This window comes from Mastigoproctus giganteus, chromosome 6 (genome assembly GCF_048544385.1).
Source record: "Mastigoproctus giganteus isolate SK-2022 chromosome 6, ASM4854438v1, whole genome shotgun sequence".
Classification (NCBI taxonomy): Eukaryota; Metazoa; Arthropoda; class Arachnida; order Uropygi; family Thelyphonidae; genus Mastigoproctus; species Mastigoproctus giganteus.
The window spans coordinates 42,758,697-42,780,820 of NC_143580.1; the positions used below are offsets into that span (position 1 = coordinate 42,758,697).

The window sequence follows — 22,124 nt, forward strand, 5'->3', positions numbered from 1 at the left end:
AAAACTTGAAGGGTTGTGTTAGGGTTGTTAAATATACAAGAACAGTAAGTCTTAATTTTAATAGTTTATATAGTAATGTTAGAAGTGTCATCAATAAAATGAGCGAATTCGAACTGCTGGTTAAAACAAGTAACGCGGACATAATAGGGCTTATAGAAACATGGTACCACCCAGAAATAGGGAATGATGAGTTTCAGTACGGCTTATATAATGTATTTAGGAAGGATAGGGTAGCTAGAAGGGGTAGTGGGGTAATGCTTCTTATCAGAAACAGCCTGAGTGCGACGATAGCTTTCCCGGATTCAGATGTTTCACGTGCTAGTATAGAATCTGTATGGTGTGAGATAGTTGGAAACAAAGGTATAATGCAAGTAGGAGTAACCTACAGACCAGGTGATTGTGAAGATTATGACGAAAGCTTCTACATGCAAATGGAATCGGTAAGTAAGCGTCAATGTCTTATTATGGGTGATTTCAATTTGCCTCTAATTGATTGGAGAAAATGAGATTGGAAATAAGGAATTCTTCACATATATAAATGCCAAGAAGAGCAGGACAAACCAGATCGGACTTTTACGCAAGGGAAAGAGGATAGTATTAAATACACCAGCTGCCGTTGCAGATGAACTCAACAGTTATTTTGCATCGATATTTACAGATGAAAAACCTTTTGTGGCAATGGGAAATTGTGGGAGCGAAGTTGAAAAATATGTAATTAATGATATTGAAATTTCGCAAGATTATTTAATGAAAAATCTTTTGAGCCTACAGGCCAGTAAGGCTCCTGGAGTTGATGCAATATATCCTATAATCTTAAGGAAGGCAGCAAGTGAGTGCATTGAACCATTGAGGCTAATTATACAAGCATAACTAGACTCTAGAGAGATTCCATTGGATTGGAAAAGTGCCAATGTATCTCCCATACATAAGGGTGGTTCTAAGAGTGAAGTGGGAAATTATCGACCTGTCAGTCTGACTTCAGTGGTAGGGAAAATCATGGAGGCAGTGATGAAGGGTGGAATTCAGGATCATTTGGATAGAATTGAAATTCTCAAGGATACTCAGCATGGTTTTGTAAAGGGAAAATCATGTTTAACAAATCTGGTTTGCTATTTTGAAAAGGTAACTCATGAGCTGGATTTAGGGAATAATTTTGACATTGTTTATTTAGATTTCAGCAAAGCTATTTGACTCAGTCCCACATGAGTGGTTGCTTTATAAGCTGGAACAGGTTGGAATCACTGGGAAAATCCTTAGATGGATAGCAGGATGGCTTCAGGGCAGGGTTGTGATAAATGGCTATTCCTCAGTTCTAGTTGATGTAAAAAGTGGGGTTCCCCAAGGATCAGTATAGGAACCACTGTTGTTTTTAATTTTCATAAACAACATTGATGAAGGGATAGAGGGCAGGATGTCTAAATTTGCAGATGATGTTAAAATTGGTAGAGTAGTTAATGATCACTGTCAAGCTGAGCTTCTTCAGAAAGACCTAGATAGACTTCAGGAATGGTCAGAAAAATGGCAGCTATGCTTTAATCTAAAGTGCAAGGTATTACACCTGGGAAACAGCAATCCCAAAATAACTTATTCACTTGGTGGAGTTCAACTAAACTCAGTACTGGAGGAAAGGTACTTGGGTGTTACGATACGGTCAGACTGAAATTCTCTGAGCATTGTAAACAGGTTACAAAGAAGGCCCATGGTGTCCTAGCGATGATCTATCGAACTTTTGCAAGTAGAGATAGGGACGTGATAATCCCATTATATAAGGCTTTTGTTAGACCACACTTGGAATACTCTGTTCAAGTATGGAGACTGCACCTAAAGAAAGACATCAAGCTTCTTCAAAGGGTACAAAGACGGGTAACTCGCCTGGTGAGATCGGCAAAAGGGCATCCTTATGAAGAAAGACTTTGAATATGTGGGTTGCAGAGTTTAGAAACTAGACACCTTAGAGGAGATTTGATTGAGGTGTTTAAGGCTCTGAAAGGCATCAGTAGAATGAATGAAGACAATTTTCAAGATTATAAATGATGCTAGAACTAGGGTACATAAATTCAAGTTACGGGGGAAGATGTTTAGATTGGACCGCAGGAACTTTTATTTTAGCCAGTGAGTTATAAATTACTGTAATAAGTTGCCTACATGGGTGGTAGAATCTGACAGTTTGGGGAAATTCAAAGGATATGTGGATAGCACCTTCAAATCAGGGAAGCGCTTAGGATGATAGGTTTAATTTCCTTTTCTTTTATTAATTTTTTATTAATATTTCTTTTTATTAATATTTTTTTTTTTTTTTTGGCTGGTGCAGCATAAGTCATAGGCTTTCTTGCACCATGCGGCCATTACTAATACTAATTAGCATTAGCATTAGTAGAGGCATTTGATGCAAGAAAGCAAGCTTATGCAGTATCAGCCAAAAAAAAAAAAAAAAAAAAACCCACTTCCACTTCACCCCTATGTTCGTTCAAAATACCTGTCCAGCTGAGCCTTAAACTTATTTAGGCTATCAACCTCCACCACAAGGAATGGAAGTCTGTTCCACCAACCAACCACCCGCTGGCTAAAGGCAAATTTCCGCACGTCTATCCTACATCTGTCTTTCTTCAATTTGAATTTATGCCCTCTCAGGTGATTTTTCTGAGCTAGAGGAAGAATCCCATCAGCATTGAGCATGCTTAAACCATTCAAGGCTTTATACACCTCTATCAGATCACCTCGCTGGTGCCTAGTCTCCAGACACTGTAATTTGTAAAACTTAAGCCTTTCTTCGTAAGAGCACCCCTTTGTTCCATTCACTAATCTTGTTGCCCTTCTCTGTACTCGTTCCAGCAGCTCTACATCCTTCTTGAAATGAGGCCTCCAGACCTGTATACAGTACTCTAGGTGTGGCCTGACCATCGCCTTATACAATGGAATAATCACCTCCTTATCCCTGCTGGAAAAATTCCTGTATATCATTGACAATACTCCATGAGCTACTCTTGCAGCCCGTCTGCACTGCTCAGAGAACTTCATATCTGCCTGCACAACCACCCCCAAGTCCCTTTCATTCTCTACCACTGTCAGTGTAGTACCACAGAGTTGATACGTTGCTCTGGGGTTGCTGTTTCCCATGTGTAGTACTTTACATTTGTCAATGTTAAACTTCATTTGCCACCTCTCAGCCCATCTGCTCAACCTTTCCAGATCCTGTTGCAGCAGCATAGTGTCAGTAGTGTCCTTGACAACCCTGCCAACCTTTGTATCGTCTGCAAACTTGGACATTAAGCCCGATATACCATCATCAATATCATTTATAAATACAGAAAACAATAATGGACCCAACACTGAGCCCTGAGGGACTCCACTAATAACATCAGTCCACGATGAGCAGTATCCATTGATTACCACTCTCTGTCTTCTCCCCCTCAACCACCCCTTTATCCATAGCAGCAATTTGCCTCCAATGTCACACTGCTCCAATTTGTGTAGCAGTCTTCCATGTGCAACAGTATCAAAAGCCTTTCTAAGATCCAAGTATATAATATCAAAGTTATTCCCTGCATCCAGTTCTTTTGTGACTGCATCATAGTATCCAATCAAGTTGGTCAGGCAAGACTTCCCCTTAACAAAACCATGCTGTGTCTGAGCTATAACTGAAGTCTTGTCTAAATGATCCTGCAGTGCTTCTTTAACCAGTGCCTCCATTAATTTTCCTGGAACAGAAGTTAAGCTCACAGGTCTATAATTACTTGTGTCAGCCTTTGATCCTCCTTTGTGAATTGGGGTCACATTTGCACATTTCCAGTCTATGGGTACCTCCCCTGAGTCCAAGGAAGCTCTCATAATTATGGCTAAGGGTTTGCTTACTTCCTTTGCTGCCTCCTTTAATATAACTGGATAGATCCCATCCACCCCGGGTGCCTTTCTTGTGTTTATCTTCAACAGTTTCTCCTCCACTTTACTCCCAGTTATTTCAAGATTCTGTAGCTTACTGCTAGAGTTGAATACACCTCTGGCATTCCCCTCGCTGAATAACTCCTCATGTGTGAATGTCGATGCAAAATATTCATTTACTTTGTTAGCTACCTGAGCAGGATCATCAACACTTGACCCATCAATATCAAGTGGACCAATCTGATTCATCCACTTCCTTCTAGAGTTTACATAAGTAAAGAACTCTTTGCTGTTTTTCTTTGCATCCCTTGCCAAGGATTTCTCGTAATCTGCCTTCGCCTGCCTAACCTCCTTTGTAACTTGGTTGCATATCAACTTGTATCTATCATAGGCTTCTGTGTCATGTGTTAATTTGTATGTATCCCATGCATTTTTCTTCTCTGCCATATGCCTCATTAGTTCATCTGACATCCATTTTGGCCTAAACCTTGAACAATATTTCTTAGTTGGTATGTAAAGCCTAGTAGCTTCCAAGATAAGTTCATTGAATGCTTCCCATTTTGAATTTTCTGTTGGTAACATCATCAGTTGGTCCCACTGTATAGAATTTAAATACTGTCTCAGTCCATCGTAGTCGCCTTTACGGAAGCAATAACCCTTCCCTTTACCCCTAATGGTAGTTACCTCTTTGAGTAAATCCCACTTCAGCACATTGTGATCACTGCCACCTAGTGGTTCATTTATCTGCAGATTCTTAATGCATGAAGAATCACTGCTGATAATCAAATCAAGAGTATTACTCCCTCTAGTTGCCTCCCGAACATGCTGATGTAGAAAACAATCATCCAATAAATCCACAAAAGTCCTGCTAGTGTGTGAGTAACCAGCCCCAAATTCCAGTCAATATCTGGGAAATTAAAATCTCCCATTATAAGACATTATAATACTCTAATTAACTTCATTCTTTCGAAAACCAAGTTCTGTTGTGCAAAAAAAGAGTCCATGCTCATCTTTAATAATCTCAAATTTCTGTGAGGTCACATATCTTTTAGCATAACACTAACTTCTAAGCTTTCTTGTCATATGTATATTACAAATGTTTGTTTTCTGTGCATTTAAAAAACTAGGCTTTTTCCTTTGAATTATTGTTTCTTATAAACAGCTTCTGACTCTGAAAGTCAGAGATCTGCCCCACCATATAATATCATTCCCTCATTTCGTCTGGTGTTTCCAAAATGTCTCAGACTCCTAGATTCTGCCCAAAAGAGACAAGTAAAGAACAGCAATTAACCCAACAAATGCATGAAAAATTTCTGATAAACCTTAAAATCTGTATCTTGGGGAGGTTTAGAATAGATTAGAACCATGCATTTCAGACTTGACCATTTGAAGCCAGACATTGTTATGCATCAAGCCTTGGAATTTGGTTGGGGGACCTTCTGATGTTCTCCTTAGAGAAGGAGAACATTGAGGAGGATATTGCAAAGTAATGAGAAAGGAGAGAGAGAGAGAGAGAGAGAGAGAGAGAGAGAGAGAGAGAGAGAGAGAGAGAGAGAGAGAGAGAGATCCCTTGTGGGGGGGAGACATGCACTATTGTTCATAGAGTTAAGAAAGATTTGATATGATAGTGATGATGAATAAAAGCAGTTGTATAAAGCATTTTAGATAAATATTATATATTGCACATTTATTAGCATCAGCATTAGTAGAGGCATATGATGCAAGAAAGGAAGTTTATGCAGCATCGGCCAAAAAAAAAAAAAGGCTCCCATTTCACCCCTCCATTCGTTCGAAATACCTGTCTAGCTGAGCCTTAAATTTATTTAGGGTATCAGCTTCCACAACAAAGGATGGAAGTCTGTTCCACCAACCAACTACCTGCTGGCTAAAGGCAAATTTCCATACATTTATCCTACATCTGTCTTTCCTCAATTTGAATTTATGTCCTCTCAGGTGATTATTCACCTGAATACACGTCTATCAGATCACCTTGCCGGTGCCTAGTCTCCAGACACTGTAATTTGCAAAACTTAAGCCTTCCATTCACTAACCTTGTTGCCCTTCTCTGTACTCTTCTAGCAGCTCTACATCCTTCTTGAAATGAGGCCTCCAGACCTGTATACAATACACAAGGTGTGGCTTGACCATTGCCTTATACAAGGGAATAATCACCTCCTTATCCCTGCTAGAAAAATTCCTGTATATCATTGACAAGACACTATGAGCCACTCTTGCAGCCCGTCTGCACTGCTCAAAAAAATTCATATCTGCCTGCACAATTACTCCCAGGTCCTTTTCATTCTCTACCACTGTCAGTGTAGTACCACAGAGTTGATACGTTGCTATGGGGTTACTGTTTCCCATATGTAGTACTTTACATTTGTCAATGTTAAACTTCATTTGCCACCTCTCAGCCCATCTGCTCAACCTTTCCAGATCCTGTTACAGCATACTGTCAGTAGTGTCCTTAACAATCCTGCCAACCTTTGAACCCAACACTGAACCGTGAGGGACTCCACTAATAACATTAGTCCACGATGAGCAGTGTCCATTGATTACCACTCTCTGTCTGCTCCCCCTCAACCATCCCTTTATCCATAGCAGCAATTTGCCTCCAATGCCACACTGCTCCAATTTGTGCAGCAGTCTTCCATGTGCAACAGTATCAAAAGCCTTTCTAAGATCCAAATATATAATATCAAAGTTATTTCCTGCATCCAGTTCTTTTGTGATTGCATCATAGTATCCAATCAAGTTGGTCAAGCAAGACTTTCCCTTATCAAAACCATGCTGTGTCTGAGCTATAACTGAAGTCTTGTCTAAATGATCCTGCAGTGCTTCTTTAACCAGTGCCTCCATTAAGTAAGGACACTGTATAATTCAGTGAAATTAAGTAGCCCGAAAAATAATTTTAATATTTGCAGCCTGTGATATGAAAAGGTCTGGGTAATCCTAATTTTTGACTATTCCTAAAACATACTTGTGTTGTATTAGTATTAGTAATGGCCGCATGGTGCAAGAAAGCCTATGGCTTATGCTGCACCAGCCAAAAAAAAAAAAAAAAAACGAATAAAACAATGATAAAAAATAATAATAATGAATAAATAAATAATAATAATTAATAAAAGAAAAGGAAATTAAACCTATCATCCTATGCGCTTCCCTGACCCAAAGGTACTATCCAGATGACCTTTGAATTTCCCCAAACTGTCAGCCTCTACTACCCATGTAGGCAACTTATTCCGGTAATTTATAACTCGCTGGCTAAAATAAAACTTCCTGTAATCCAATCTAAACATTTCCCCCCGTAACTTGAATTTATGTCCCCTAGTTCTAGCATCATTTATAATCTTGAAAATTTCATCCTCATTCATTTTACTGATGCCTCTCAGAGCCTTAAACACCTCAATCAAATCTCCTCTAAGGTGTCTAGTTTCCAAATTCTATAACCCACAGAAATCTTTCTTCATAAGGACGCCCTTTTGCCGATCTCGCCAGGCGAGTTACCCGTCTTTGCACCCTTTCAAGAAGCTCGATGTTTTTCTTTAAGTGCGGTCTCCATACTTGAACACAGTATTCCAAGTGTGGTCTAACAAAAGCCTTATATAATGGGATTATCACGTCCGTATCTCTACTTGCAAAAGTTTGATAGATCATCAATAGGACACCATGGGCCTTGCAACCCGTTTACAATGCTCAGAGAATTTCATGCCTGACCGTATCATAACACCCAAGTCCCTTTCCTCCATTACTGGGTTTAGTTGAACTCCACCAAGTGATAAGTTATTTTGGAATTACTGTTTCCCAGGTGTAATAGTTGTTGTTAACATGCGTAATAGTAAATGTTGACCTATGAATGGAAAATATTTGTTCTGGAGATTTGGTGACTAACATTGCTATTTGATAAACTGTCTTTCTACTTTGTGAGTATGTTGTATTTGTAACTTTGTGCAGAATAAAAATCAACACATGCCAATTTTATAAGATTTTTCTTTTATAGATTCATAGAGCACATGACAATATACTGTTGTGAATTTAATTTTATTTTGTGATTTATTCTTTTAATTTCAGGTAAAAGGGAAAGATAAAATTGGAGCAACAATGGATTCTATGGAACTTGAACGTCAAAGGGGAATTACAATCCAAAGTGCTGCAACATACGTTAGATGGAATCATGTGAATATCAATATTATTGACACTCCTGGCCATGTGGATTTTACAGTGGAGGTTGAAAGAGCCCTAAGGGTTCTTGATGGGGCTGTATTAGTGTTATGTGCGGTAGGGGGAGTGCAGTCACAAACTCTTACTGTGTGCAGGCAAATGAAAAGGTATAATGTTCCATGTGTTGCATTCATCAATAAATTAGATAGAATGAATTCTAATCATTATAGGGTGTTGTCACAAATGAGGTGAGTTTATTTACATAATTTGAAATTAGTACTTCAGTGAAAGCTTATTTTGTTGATATTTTTCACTTCTGGGATTTACTTAAAGGGAAAGGGTAAATGATTGATAAAAGGTTTTATCCTTTAAACTTGGTAAACAACTTTCCATCAATTTTTTTTTTTTTTATTATTAAAAAATTCTTTATTGGAATTCAAAAATATCCAGGGGACACTTAAAATTATGAAAACTAGTCTTTCATTCTCCCATGGTGGTGCAGGTGTAGAATGAGGTTTTGTGGAGTTTCTTTTGTTCATTAATGATGGACATAATTTATTATTGATGATATGATATGATATATATGATTGAATTAATTGAATTGAAATCCATAATTAAACATAGCATTAGTTTTGCATCAATTAATTCATCATCTCATCAATTCATATTCATAGCATCAATTCTCTCCACTGATTTTTTTTTTTTTTTTTTTTTTTCATAATCAATTGTTAATCATTTGATTATGCCCCTAACTTTGCCCTAGCAGAGTTGTGAGTGAAAATAAAACTGTAATGAAAGTTGGTGTTTATGTTTATGTGAAAGTTTATGTTTAACTTCAACAATTTCTCCTCCAATTTGCTCTCAGTTATTACAAAATCACTTAGCTACCTGTTAGAGTTTGATAAACTTCTGACACTCCCCTCATTGAATAACTCCTCATGTATGAATGTTGATGCAAAATACACATTCAGTTTATCAGCTACCTGAGCATGATCATCAATAGTCAACCCATCTATGTTAAGTGGTCCAATCTGATTCATTCCTTTCCTTCTAGAGTTTACATAAGTAAAGAACTCTTTGCTGTTTTTCTTTGCATCCTTTGCCAAGGGTTTCTCATAATCTGCCTTCTATTAACCTCCTTTGTGACTTGATTACAGACTAGTTTATATCTGCTATGGGTTTCTGTGTCACCTGATACTTTATATGCATCCCATACATTTTTCTTCTCTGCCACGAGCTTCATTGATGGCGCCTCCGTAGCCAGGTGGGCAGGAGCAGCAGTGCGTAGCACACGCTTCTTGATTAGACCGGGGTTCAAGCCCGTGCCCACCAAATACGGGGGATGTGGAAAGGTCAGAGAATGACCACCGCATATCCCCAGAGCAATGTGGCTTTAGTTGCTAATGCTCCTAAAAACCAAATAACAAACAAACGAGCTTCATTGGTTCATCTGACATCCATTTAGGCCTAAACCTTGAACGGTATTTCTTAGTTAGAATGAAACGCCTAGTAGCCTCCAAAATTAAGTCCGTGAAGGCTTCCCATTTAGAATTCAACGTTGGTAGCATCATCAGTTGACCCCACTATACAGAACTTAAAAACTGTCTGAGACCCTTGTAACATCTTACGATTTTTTTTTTTTTTTTTCATTATTTGGTTTTCAGGAGCATTAGCAATTAAGGCCATATTGCTCCAGGGATATGCGGTGGTCATTCCCTGACCTTTCCGTCTTCCTCCGTATTTGGTGGTCACTGGCTCGAACCCCGGTCTAATCAAGGAGCGTGTGCTATGCACTGCTGCTCCTGCCCACCTGGCTACAGAGGCACCAACAACAACAACAACAACAACAACAACAACAGCAGCATCTTACGAAAGCAAAATCCTGTCCCTTTAGCCTTGATGGTAGTCACATCTTTAAGTAATTCCCACATCAGTACATTTTAGTCACTGTCACCCAGTGGTTCCTTTATCTGCAAATTCTTAATGCATGAATAATCACTGCTGATAATCAGATCAAGAGTATTACTCCCTCTGGTTTCCTCTCGAACATATTGCTGTAGAAAACAGTCATCCAATAAATTCACAAAAGTCTTGTTATTGTGTAAGCGACCAATCCACAAGTTCCAGTCAATATCTGGAAAGGTAAAATCCCCAATTATAAGACATTCTGATTTACTGGCCCACTCTATTTCTCTGCACAATTGCTCATTATAATCATCAGATTCATTAGACCTATAACCCACACCTGTAATTTTTCCTTTCCTAGTGCTTATGTCACACCAAACAGACTCAACATTGCATTGTGCACCAACATCAATTGGGTGCACTATCTTAGATTTTATGTGTTTCTTAAGTTGCAGCATAACCCCTCCTCCCTTCCTGTCCTCTCTGTACGGCGCCTCCGTAGCCAGGCGGGCAGGAGCAGCAGTGCATAGCACACACTTCTTGATTAGACCGGGGTTCGAGCCCGTGACCACCAAATACAGAGGATGCAGAAAGGTCAGGGAATGACCACTGCATATCCCCGGAGCAATATGGCCTTAGTTGCTAATGCTCCTAAAAATAAAGAACAAACAAACCTTTCCGTACATATTGTACTCCCCAAATTCCAATTCTGCACTGCTTATGTCTGTGTGACACCATGTCTGATATGCCAACAGTATCTGCCTTTGATGTCTTGACTAGCACTTCAAGCTCATCAAATTTATTAACTATACTCCTCCGTAGCCAGGCGGGCAGGAGCAGCAGTGCATAGCACACACTTCTTGATTAGACCGGGGTTCGAGCCCGTGACCACCAAATACAGAGGATGCGGAAAGGTCAGAGAATGACCACCGCATATCCCCGGAGCAATATGGCCTTAGTTGCTAATGCTCCTAAAAATAAAGAACAAACAAACCTTTCCGTACATATTGTACTCCCCAAATTCCAATTCTGCACTGCTTATGTCTGTGTGACACCATGTCTCTGATATGCCAACAATATCTGCCTTTGATGTCTTGACTAGCACTTCAAGCTCATCAAATTTATTAACTATACTCCTAGCATTGGTGTACATGCCAGTATACATGCACCTGTTTCTGCTCTTAGTTCCCCTAACACAGCCCATGTATTTATTTGTCCCACTATGACTACCAGCAGTCCTGGAAAACTCCATTGCCTTGCTTTCCAGGCTGGTGCTCATTCTAATAGAAGCATTGCATGAATCACTTTTGCCTCGGCCTGTGGCCACTGTTAACCTTTTAGTCTGTGTATCCCCCCCCCTCCCCAAGATAGCAGTTTTCGGACACATCTAACACTGCCTCAATAGCATCAGCAAATATTCTTGCACCCTTTCTATTTAAGTAACCCCATCCCTGTAGAAGCAGTCTCTCCTGTCAACAAGCACAGACCAGGCTGGAAAAAAAATTCTACCCCTTGAGCCTTACACAATCTCTCCAGGGCCGAATTGATCGACAAGTCTTTCATCATATACTCCCTCCTAACTTGCGACTTTTTTTTTCAACATTGACCTGTACTTGTTGAGTAAATCTGCAGATCTCGTTCTCTTAATGTCATTAGTTCCAACTTGTACAACAATATCACCTTTTGTGCCATTAAAAGATGATATCTTCTCTACAACATTATCAACTTTTGCCTCTGGTAGACATGCCCTGGTCCTGTTCCATCTATCCGTCTTGCAATAGTATATTCCCTGTCTCCCTGATAATAGAGTCACCAACAGTAACTAGTTCCTTTGGAACCAACGCATTCTGCCTTGGAGATTGCCTCTGTGTTTCCTGATGCACAGTAGTGAGCTCGGCCATTAAACTGGGCAGCTGAGAGCTTGATGGATGGGCCCCTCATATTAATTTCTTCAAGGGCATTTATCCTACACCTCAAGCACTCATCAGAACACTGAGTTGCCGCTTAATTTTTTGACTAGACATCTAGTACTCACAAAGATATCCTTCTTGGCTAGATCATGTCCCGTTTTAGAAAATTCAGCAAACATTTCACATTTCACACATTTTTTGAGACTGATGTGTTGGAGAATCGCCCCCTTCATTTCTCCCCTAATTCACAGCACTCTCGCTAGTCTGGGTCATGATTTCCGTTTAAATACAATTTAACTTACAATGAAATTTAAGAAGATTAATAATATTTTTTGATTAATTGATAATACTATAATAAGTAACAGATTCCTAATTGAGTGCTTTGCATTACTCTATCTAGTTTTACTTTACACCTTACGCTATCAGTTTGAGTTATATATATATATATACATTAAACACAAAGCTGAAGAAGTTGAATTTCAAGTGGTCCTTTTATGAACCACTTCATAATCAGTTTTCTTCTATTATATGGATACAATTGTCACTCCCTTTTTTTTTATATTATTTTATTTTAACTTATTTTTTTTTTAATTTAAGCCTTAGAATTTGATGCTTGGGAAACTTTCCCAAACTGGGTAATATGCTATAGTTCTAGTAGCAGTGTTGCTTGCCACATTTGAACTCTGCATAATCTTTCTATGATAGTTGATCTTTTTGAGTGCATTGTGCACTCAAAATAATGAATTTTCTGATCATAGATAGCCCTCGCTAGATTTGAACCTAGCATTTATATGGTTCTGCAGTATAAATATAATTGAAGATTTATTTAATAAAGAATTTGCTAATCTATAAGGGATGAAATATAGTAATAAATTTGAATGTAATTTTGTAATAAATAATATTCACAAGCATATTCTTAATTTTTCAGTTTCATAATTCAGTAATATATCAGGAATAAATATGTAATATTTATTCCTGAGTATGTAATACTGTGATCATATGCATCTCTGCAGATTTGGACATGCTGCTCCTTCCATACATTTCCATTTATGTGAACAGTAAGCATAGGATACTTGCTACAATATATTCTTCTGAATTAGCACGAAATAGATATCATGCAGATAATGACTTTAATTTTTATATATATATATATATATACAGTGGAACTCTATTATAATGAACATGAATATAACATGATCATGGCTGTAGTGTGCAAATGAGGAAGAATATCAGAATAAATATTTGAACAACATTTAATATTTGTGATGATCACAGCATTTGCAACCTTTATAGAAATAATGAACAAGAACATAAGGACTGAAATTTTAAACTTATTAGCATTAGTAGAGGCATATGCTGCAAGAAAACAAGCTTATTAGCAGTGGTGGCCAACCTTTTGCATACCATGCGCCAATTTTTTTCACATACGAGTTCAGATGCGCCATATAACTCAAGCACCTTTTCTACCTTCTTACGTTCATGGTTGGGGTTGGAAAATAGGGATAGGGGTAGGATCTACTTCGCTTAGGGGAGGAAAAAGAATAACTCAAACGCAACTAAATTGAATAATGTACGCCAGTTCAAAAGACACATGTTTATTGGAGCACCAATCTACAATAGTGAGAGATGATCTCTTGGACGAGAGGGCGACTGCTGTCATGGAACCCGCTGATGGTGCTACAGCTGCCGGAGAGTCTTGTTTGGTGAAGATAGCTCTGTACCACAGTTGCTGGATGTGATGAGAGAGAGAGAGAGCTCTGAGCGAGATCAGGTTTGAACTTGTAGTCGTCTGTTCTCTCTGCTCGCTAGAAGGAGTCCAGGAATATCCTTAATAACCTTTTTAATAAAAGTATGTTTATGAACATAATTAACATTTTTAAATGATTTAATTATTGTATGTAAAGCAATTTCTATTACAACACGTAAACATTACTTACCATTAATGAGACTTTTGAACCTGTTTGGATTTCGCCAGTCTTTCAATGTTTGGTGTTAAATTTGTTACTGAGAGCAGCAGAGAATTCTTCAAATTTGAATCAGTCATTCACGACCTCGTTTTGCTTTTGATCATGGATCAAATTTCATGGATGAAAATGCTTGTTCACATCTGTATGTCATTCTGAAACGACATATATAATTTTTTGCAAATTTTCTTAGTTCTGGGAAATGTCCACAGAGTAATGAACGCCTGAAATTAATCATGTCAGAAGCATTTTGATCTGAAAAAAGCTCATCAAATTTCATTTTTAATAATGAATTTGTTTTTAAATCAATAATTTCCATTTGTATATTACTAGGCATCTCAATTATGTTTTGTTCACTAAGTAAAAATGGGTTTATAAATGCGAGCATGTAGTTTTCTTCTTTAGCCAAATCATGAAAATGACTTTCAAATGAAACTTGCAAAAACTTGATTTTTTCAAGATATTTGGTCCAATTGCTATCATCCACAGCACATTCATTCTGCTCTTTCAGGTGTGGAAATTGACTTAAACCCTGATTTTCTAACTGAGAGATGTTTTAATTTCATTTTAAATGAATTGATGCTATTTACTAAGCTAGGAAATAATTTATTCATGCCTTGTAGTTTTGAATTTAGATCATTGAGATGACTAGTAACATCAACTAAAAATGCCAAATCAAATAGCCAGTTGTTATCTTATAATAAGGTTCTTTCATCAGGTAGTTCATTTTCCTGTTCTAAAAAATTATAAACAGCATTTTTCAATTTCCAAAATCTACTCAGAACCTGTCCTCCAGAAAGCCAGCACCTCACAATATTCTCTGAATTCTCGTCTCTTTAATGCTCTTGCTCTAATTTTATTCACAAATTTCACAACCGGTAACATAACATGCTGCATATTTAAAGTTTTTCCACACAGTGCCTCTTCGTGTATAATGCAGTGATATTTTAGTACAGGATGATTTAAAAAATTTTAAAGCAAAGTTGTAGTGCCATTGGCTTTACCTATCATTGACGCCGCTCCGTCAGTACACACACTGATGAGTTTACTATAATCTAATTTTAGATTTTCTAGGCACGATTTTACTTTAACTGGGCTAGTAATGTCCGTTGATTCATCCAAAGCTAGAGAAAAGAAAGTACAAGAATGGACAAGATCTTCCAGTTGCTGAGATACATCCTGAGAGAGTTCCTCGATACGTCTCGTAACTGTCTGCCTTGATATAGCATTTTCATCTGCTTTCTTTTCAATACCTTTATTACCAAGATGGCGTGCAAATATTTGGAGACAAGGCTTAACAATTTCTTCTCCGTCAGAAAAAGGTTTCTTTTTTTTTTTTTTGCCAATACTAAAGCAATTTTATAGGACGCTTCTATCATCGCCAAGTCTTCACAACTTACTTTAGCAAATATATTTTGTCTTCTTCTGATTTCTTCCTTTTTCTTAGTCACATATTCTTTTCGTAGCTCAGACCCAAGAACGAGCTTCATTTTTCCTTCTACGTTAGTCTGATGCTGTGATTTATAGTGTCTATTAAGATCGTGTCTTTTATTATGCAAAAGAGTACTTTCACAAACAATGCAAAACAGTTTTCCTGATGAACTTGCTATAAATAACAACTCATTTTTCCACTGTTCATTAAATTCATGTTTAATATCACTTTCTGCTTTTCTTTTGCTCATTTTCTTTTGCACTGTGGTGGATAGAAGGAATAAAAAAAAAAACCAGAAAAGTACAAAACTCTAGAAGTCTAAATGTTGAAAAAGAACAAACAGATCACAAGTATGTACGTCATATCACACAGAATATCAATTGTAAACTGTCAAAAAATTTCGACGAACTGATGAGCAGGTGCGAGCAGGGGGGGGAGCTCCCCCCTTACTATTTCTTCAGTTGGCAAAATGCGATTTGGAAATGTGATTGATGGAAATTTCTCGTAGATGAAAATATCTCAAATTTATCATTTCATTGTTTCCTTTTAACTTGAAAGACTACCGACAAAGGATCTATTTGTATATTCTCAGTCCCCTGAAAAAGTCACGTATTGCATTTATTTTCCCACTTGTGCATAGAGTCGGGTGCCAGAGGCAACGGCCGTACAAAAGAATGGACGACTAGGTGCTCAATATATTTTCATAGCCATAGATCACTTACGGTCAAAATTCAGAAATGCATTTTTTTGGAGACTATTTAATTTATTTCTTTTGCTAAATTGAGGGAATTGACATGTTTATGTGTGTGTAAGTGGAAAGAAGGTGGTGAGTGTCTTAAGCCATATGCGGAAGGACCTGAAATGAAAGGAAATAGAACCAAAGAATCGGCAATATGGGTTTTGGGTACTTGAGAAATTTTATGATGAAATGCGTCACTTGTAATCTTCCAATGCGCCATAATTGTAAGTTATTGTCATAGCGCCACTACTCAGCTCTACTGTACTGTATAAAAGCAAAGCAGTCTCTTCAAAATCATACAGTAGATGTTTCTGGCAACCCAAAGGTCACGGGTTTGAATCCCGCCTCGGGCTGGATCAAAGTACTGCAAGGTTAGCCTGTGCGGACGTTGCTCCTTAAAGCTCTTGAAACAGAGAAGTTTTTCCTGATTTATTTTCTGCTTTATTAGTTTAAATTGTCATATTAACTTATTTTCTAGAGTAGCTTTATATTCCTAGTTACGATACTTAGTTTAAAGTTTAACTTAGACAGAGATTTTGTAGATATTACTTAGTATCGGTAACGGTCTCAAATCCACGTGTCACAAATTGAACGAGAGGTCTTTTTTTTCTTTTTTTTTTTTAACCAAATTTAGTCGATTTATTAACCAATTGTTATATCAAATTATCTTCTATAAGTAGATTATAGACCTAGTTAGGATCCTTAGTTTATTCTAAATTGAGATAGCGAGATTTGGAAGCTAATCAATACTTACAGTCCGTAGAAATACCGTTCGTGCATTCCCGCCATTTTTACACGATAGCATAAGCTTAGTGTAGTATAGTGCATAATATAATATTGTCAATTAATCAGTAAATCTATTAATCTTGATAAACTTTATTGTCAATTAAATTGTATTTTTAACTCTATATATATATAACGACTTAATCGTAACAAATAATTAATACATAACTATAGTGGTACACGTGATACGGATGTTGTATAAAGGGAACTCGTAGATAACACTAGATACCGAAAAAAATATATATATAACATAACTGTTTTGGGATATAACTTAAGGATTTAATTTTTGTTTTGAATTTTATTGAATTAAATCGGAATCATGACTCTGACCAGAGCAGCAAAGCAAAAGGCTCAAGCTAATGGGAGTGCTCTGGTTCAGGGGAGAACTGACGGGGGCAGTTGCCCTCTGAATCACAGTCTTTTAAAATGCACTGTTTGCTTGATGTTTGCGGAGCAGTCGGGTACGGGACATGATACTGCCAAGGGGGATGTCTTTGTGTGTGCACGATGTAAGGAGTGCAAGGAAATCAGGCGACAACTCAGCGTTGTTATGGGCCTTTATGAGAGCTTGAAGGACAGGGTGGATGCCCTCGAAGGAAATAAATTGAGGGGCCCATCAAGCTCTCAGCTGCCCACATCAACGCCAGAGCTTGCACTTGGTCATCAGGCAACACAGAGGCAGCCCCCTAGGCAGAATGCGCTGGTCCCACAGGAACTAGTAGTTGTTGGTGACTCTATTGTCAGCGAAACGGGGAACATGCTTTGTAAAAAGGATAGGTGGAATAGGACCAGGGTATGTCTGCCAGGGGCAAAGGTTGATGACGTTGTAGAGCGGATATCATCTTTTAAGGGCACAAAAGGTGATATAGTTGTACACGTTGGCACTAATGATATTAAGAGTAGGAGACCGGCGGAATTACTTAGCAAGTACAGGTCACTGTTGAAAAAAAGCCGTGAATTAGGGTTGAACTTGAAAGTGTCTGCAATTCTGCCCAGACACGATAGGAGGGAGTATATGATGAGAGCCTTGTCGATCAATTCGGCCCTGGAGGGATTGTGCAAGGCTCAAGGGGTAGAATTTTTTTCAGCCTGGACTGTACTTGTTAACAGGAGAGATTGCTTCTACAGGGATGGGATACACTTAAATAGAAAGGGTGCAAGAATTTTTGCTGATGCTGTCGAGGCAGTGTTAGGTGGGTCGGAAAACTGCTAGTTGGGGGGGATACAAGGACTAATAGATTAACAGTAGCCACTGGCAGAGGTGGAAGTGATTCTTGCACTGCTTCTATTGAAATGAGCAGAAGCCTGGAAAACAAGATGCAGGATATTTCAGAGACTGCTGGTAGTCATTGCGGTACAAGTAAACACATGGGTTGTGTTAGGGTAGCTAAGAATAGAAACAGGTGCATGTATACCTGCGTGTACACCAATGCTAGGAGTTTGGTATTGGTTTTGTTAAGGGCAGGTCTTGCCTGACCAATTTGATTGGATACTATGATGTAGTCACAAAAGAACTGGATGCAGGGAATAACTTTGATATTATATATTTGGATCTTAGAAAGGCTTTTGATACTGTTGCACATGGAAGACTGCTGCACAAATTTGATGAATTTGAGGTATTGCTCAAAACATCAAAGGCAGATATTGTTGGGATATCAGAGACGTGGTGTCACACAGATATAAGTAATGCGGAACTGGAATTTGGGGAATACAATGTGTATAGAAAGGATAGACAGGACAGAAGGGGAGGAGGGGTTATGCTATTAATTAAGAAACACAAAGTCCAAGGAAGTGAAGCCAGTCGCCATCGATGGACAGGGCAGTGTCGAGTCAGTCTGGTGTGACATAAGCATAGGGAAATCAAAATTGAGAGTAGGAGTGTGCTATAGGCCTAATGACTCTGATGAGTATAATAAGATATTGTACAGGGAAATAGAGTGGGCCAGTAAATCAGAGAGTCTTATAATGGGGGATTTTAATTTCCCAGATATTGACTGGAATTTGTGGATTGGTCACTCGCACACTAGCAAGGCTTTTGTTGATTTATTGGATGATTGTTTTCTACATCAGCATGTTCGTGAGGCAACAAGAGGGAGCAATACTCTTGATCTGATTATCAGTAGTGATTCTTCATGCATTAAGAATCTGCAGATAAATGAACCACTAGGTGGCAGTGATCACAGTGTGTTGAAGTGGGATTTACTCAAGGAGGTAACTACCATCAGAGGTAAAGGGAAGGGTTTTTGTTTTCGTAAAGGCGACTATGATGGTCTGAGACAGTATTTAAATTCTATACAGTGGGACCAACTGATGATGTTACCAACAGCAAACTCAAAATGGGAAGCATTCAAGGAACTAATCTTGGAGGCTACCAGGCTTTACATACCAACTAAGAAATATTGTTCAAGGTTTAGGCCTAAATGGTTGTCAGATGAATTAATGAGACATGTGGCAGAGAAGAAAAATGCATGGGATACATACAAATTAATGGGTGACATGGAAGCCTATGATAGATATAAGTTGGTCTGTAACCAAGTCACAAAGGAGATTAGGCAGGCAAAGGCAGACTACGAAAAATCCTTGGCAAAGGATGCAAAGAAAAACAGAAAAGAGTTCTTTACATATTTGAACTCGAGAAGGAAAGGGATGAATCAGATTGGTCCACTGGATATTGATGGTTCAACAGTTGAGGATCAGGTGGCTAACAGTCTAAACGAGTATTTTGCATCTACATTCACGCATGAGGAGTTATTCAGGAAGGAGAATGATGTAGGTAAAGTAAACATTGGCAGTGAGCTGGATGATTTTGTAATAACTGAGAGGAAAGTGGAGGAGAGATTGTTGAGGATAAACATAAAAAAGGCACCTGGGGTGGATGGGATCTATCCAGTTATATTAAAGGAGGCAGCAAAGGAAGTATGCAAACCCCTAGCCATAATTATGAGAGCTTCTTTGGACTCAGGGGAGGTACCCATAGACTGGAGATGTGCAAATGTAACCCCAATTCACAAAGGAGGATCAAAGGCTGACACAAGTAATTATAGACCCGTTAGTTTAACTTCTGTTCCAGGTAAATTAATCGAGGCACTGGTTGAAGAAGCACTGCAGGATCATCTAGACAAGAATTCAGTTATAGCTCAGACGCAGCATGGTTTTGTTAAGGGCAGGTCTTGCCTGACCAATTTGATTGGATACTATGATGTAGTCACAAAAGAACTGGATGCAGGGAATAACTTTGATATTATATATTTGGATCTTAGAAAGGCTTTTGATACTGTTGCACATGGAAGACTGCTGCACAAATTGGAGCAGTGTGGCATTGGAGGCAAATTGCTGCTATGGATAAGGGATTGGTTGAGTGGCAGAAGACAGAGAGTGGTAATCAATGGACACTGCTCAACGTGGACTAATGTTATTAGTGGAGTTCCTCAAGGTTCAGTGTTGGGTCCGTTGTTGTTTTCGGTGTTTATGAATGATATTGATGATGGGATATCAAGTTTAATGTCCAAGTTTGCAGATGATACAAAGGTTGGCAGGGTCGTTAAGGACACTACTGACGCTATGCTGCTGCAACAGGATCTGGAAAGGTTGAACAGATGGGCTGAGAGGTGGCAAATGAAGTTTAACATTGACCAATGTAAAGTACTACATATGGGAAACAGTAACCCCAGAGCAACGTATCAACTCTGCGGTACTACACTGACAGTGGTGGAGAATGAAAAGGACCTGGGGGTAATTGTGCAGGCAGATATGAAGTTCTCTGAGCAGTGCAGACGAGCTGCAAGAGTAGCTCATGGTGTCTTGTCAATGATATACAGGAATTTTTCTAGCAGGGATAAGGAGGTGATTATTCCCTTGTATAAGGCAATGGTTAGGCCACATCTTGAGTACTGTATACAGGTCTGGAGGCCTCATTTCAAGAAGGATGTAGAACTGCTGGAACGGGTACAGAGAAGGGCAACAAGATTAGTGAATGGAACAAAGGGTTGCTCTTACGAAGAAAGGCTTAAGTTTTGCAAATTACAGAGTCTGGAGACTAGGCACCGGCGAGGTGATCTGATAGAGGTGTATAAGGCTTTGAATGGTTTGAGCATGCTCAATGCCAATGGGATTCTTCATCTTGCTCAGAATAATCACCTCAGAGGGCATAAATTCAAATTGAGGAAGGACGGATGTCGGATAGATGTGCGGAAATTTGCCTTTGGCCAGCGGGTGGTTGGTTGGTGGAACCGACTTCCATCGCTTGTTGTAGAAGTTGATAGCCTAAACAAATTTAAAGCTCAACTGGACAGGTATTTCGAACGAACAGATGGGTGAAATGGGAGTGGGGTTTTTTTTTTTTTTTTTTTTGGCCGATGCTGAATAAGCTTGCTTTCTTGCATCATATGTCTCTACTAATGCTAATGCTAAAAAAAAACCCTTGGGAGGTGCATTATGGCCACAGAAGTCGATGTGCCAACAACTACCAAAAAAAAAAAACAGAGTTTGCTTGCACTACAGCAGCAATGCCAAAAACATTGCAGGAAAAGGCGCTATTAGTGAAGCTGTACTATCAGAATAGCAACAATGCAGCTGTGGCTGTCAGAGAATTCCGGCATCAGAAGCACATAAGGTGTGGACCTGTGAGTGTTTGTGCTGTCTGCAAAATGAGTGCGAAATTTGAAGTGACAGGACATCTTGGTGTTCAACCAGGTAGAGGTCGAAAACGAGTGGACTCCTCTTGTGTTGATGATGTAGCTATGGCTGTCGTGGATTTATCAAGTCAATATCCATGTGGTAGCACAAGTGTGCCAGCTGTTTCTCGTGAAGTGGACATGCCGTATTCCATTGTAAGGCTAGTAATGTGTCGGGCATTGCAGTACTATCCCTACAAGATGCACATGCTACAGCAGCTAAAGCATGGTGATGCAGATATTCGTTTCACATATGCACTTCAGTTTCTGGTTCACGAATGACATTGGATATCACTTGGACATGGAACATCCTTTGGAGTGATGAACCCCACTTCTGCTTAAATGGACAAGTGATTACACACAACTGTCACATTTGGGCAACAGAAAACCTTCAAATTATCCAAGAGGTCCCGTTGCATTCTCCAAAAGTGACAGTGTGGTGTTGATTTACGGCCACATTCGTGATTGGGCCATATTTTTTTGAACAGGTAACACCAACTGGATCCCACACCTGTTCCATCACTGGACAGCGATATTATGAAATGTTGACAAATTTCGCAATACCAGAACTGCAACAATGTGGGTGCCTTCAGGATACCATATTCATGCAAGATGGTGCGCCACCCCCACATCCACCGTTGTGTCCAAAGATTGCTAAGGCAACACTTACAGATGAAC

General features: G+C 38.8%; 1 protein-coding gene across 1 annotated transcript in view; it reads left to right on the plus strand.

The window, feature by feature from the left end:
* The window catches only part of mEFG1 (mitochondrial translation elongation factor G 1), a 154,524-nt gene that overhangs the window by 28,793 nt on the left and 103,607 nt on the right, over nucleotides 1–22,124 (plus strand). Inside the window, exon 4 of the mRNA XM_090375087.1 lies at nucleotides 7,951–8,288. Within this exon, the coding sequence (XP_090231213.1) occupies nucleotides 7,951–8,288 (338 nt within the window). The remainder of the gene's footprint in view (nucleotides 1–7,950; nucleotides 8,289–22,124) is intronic.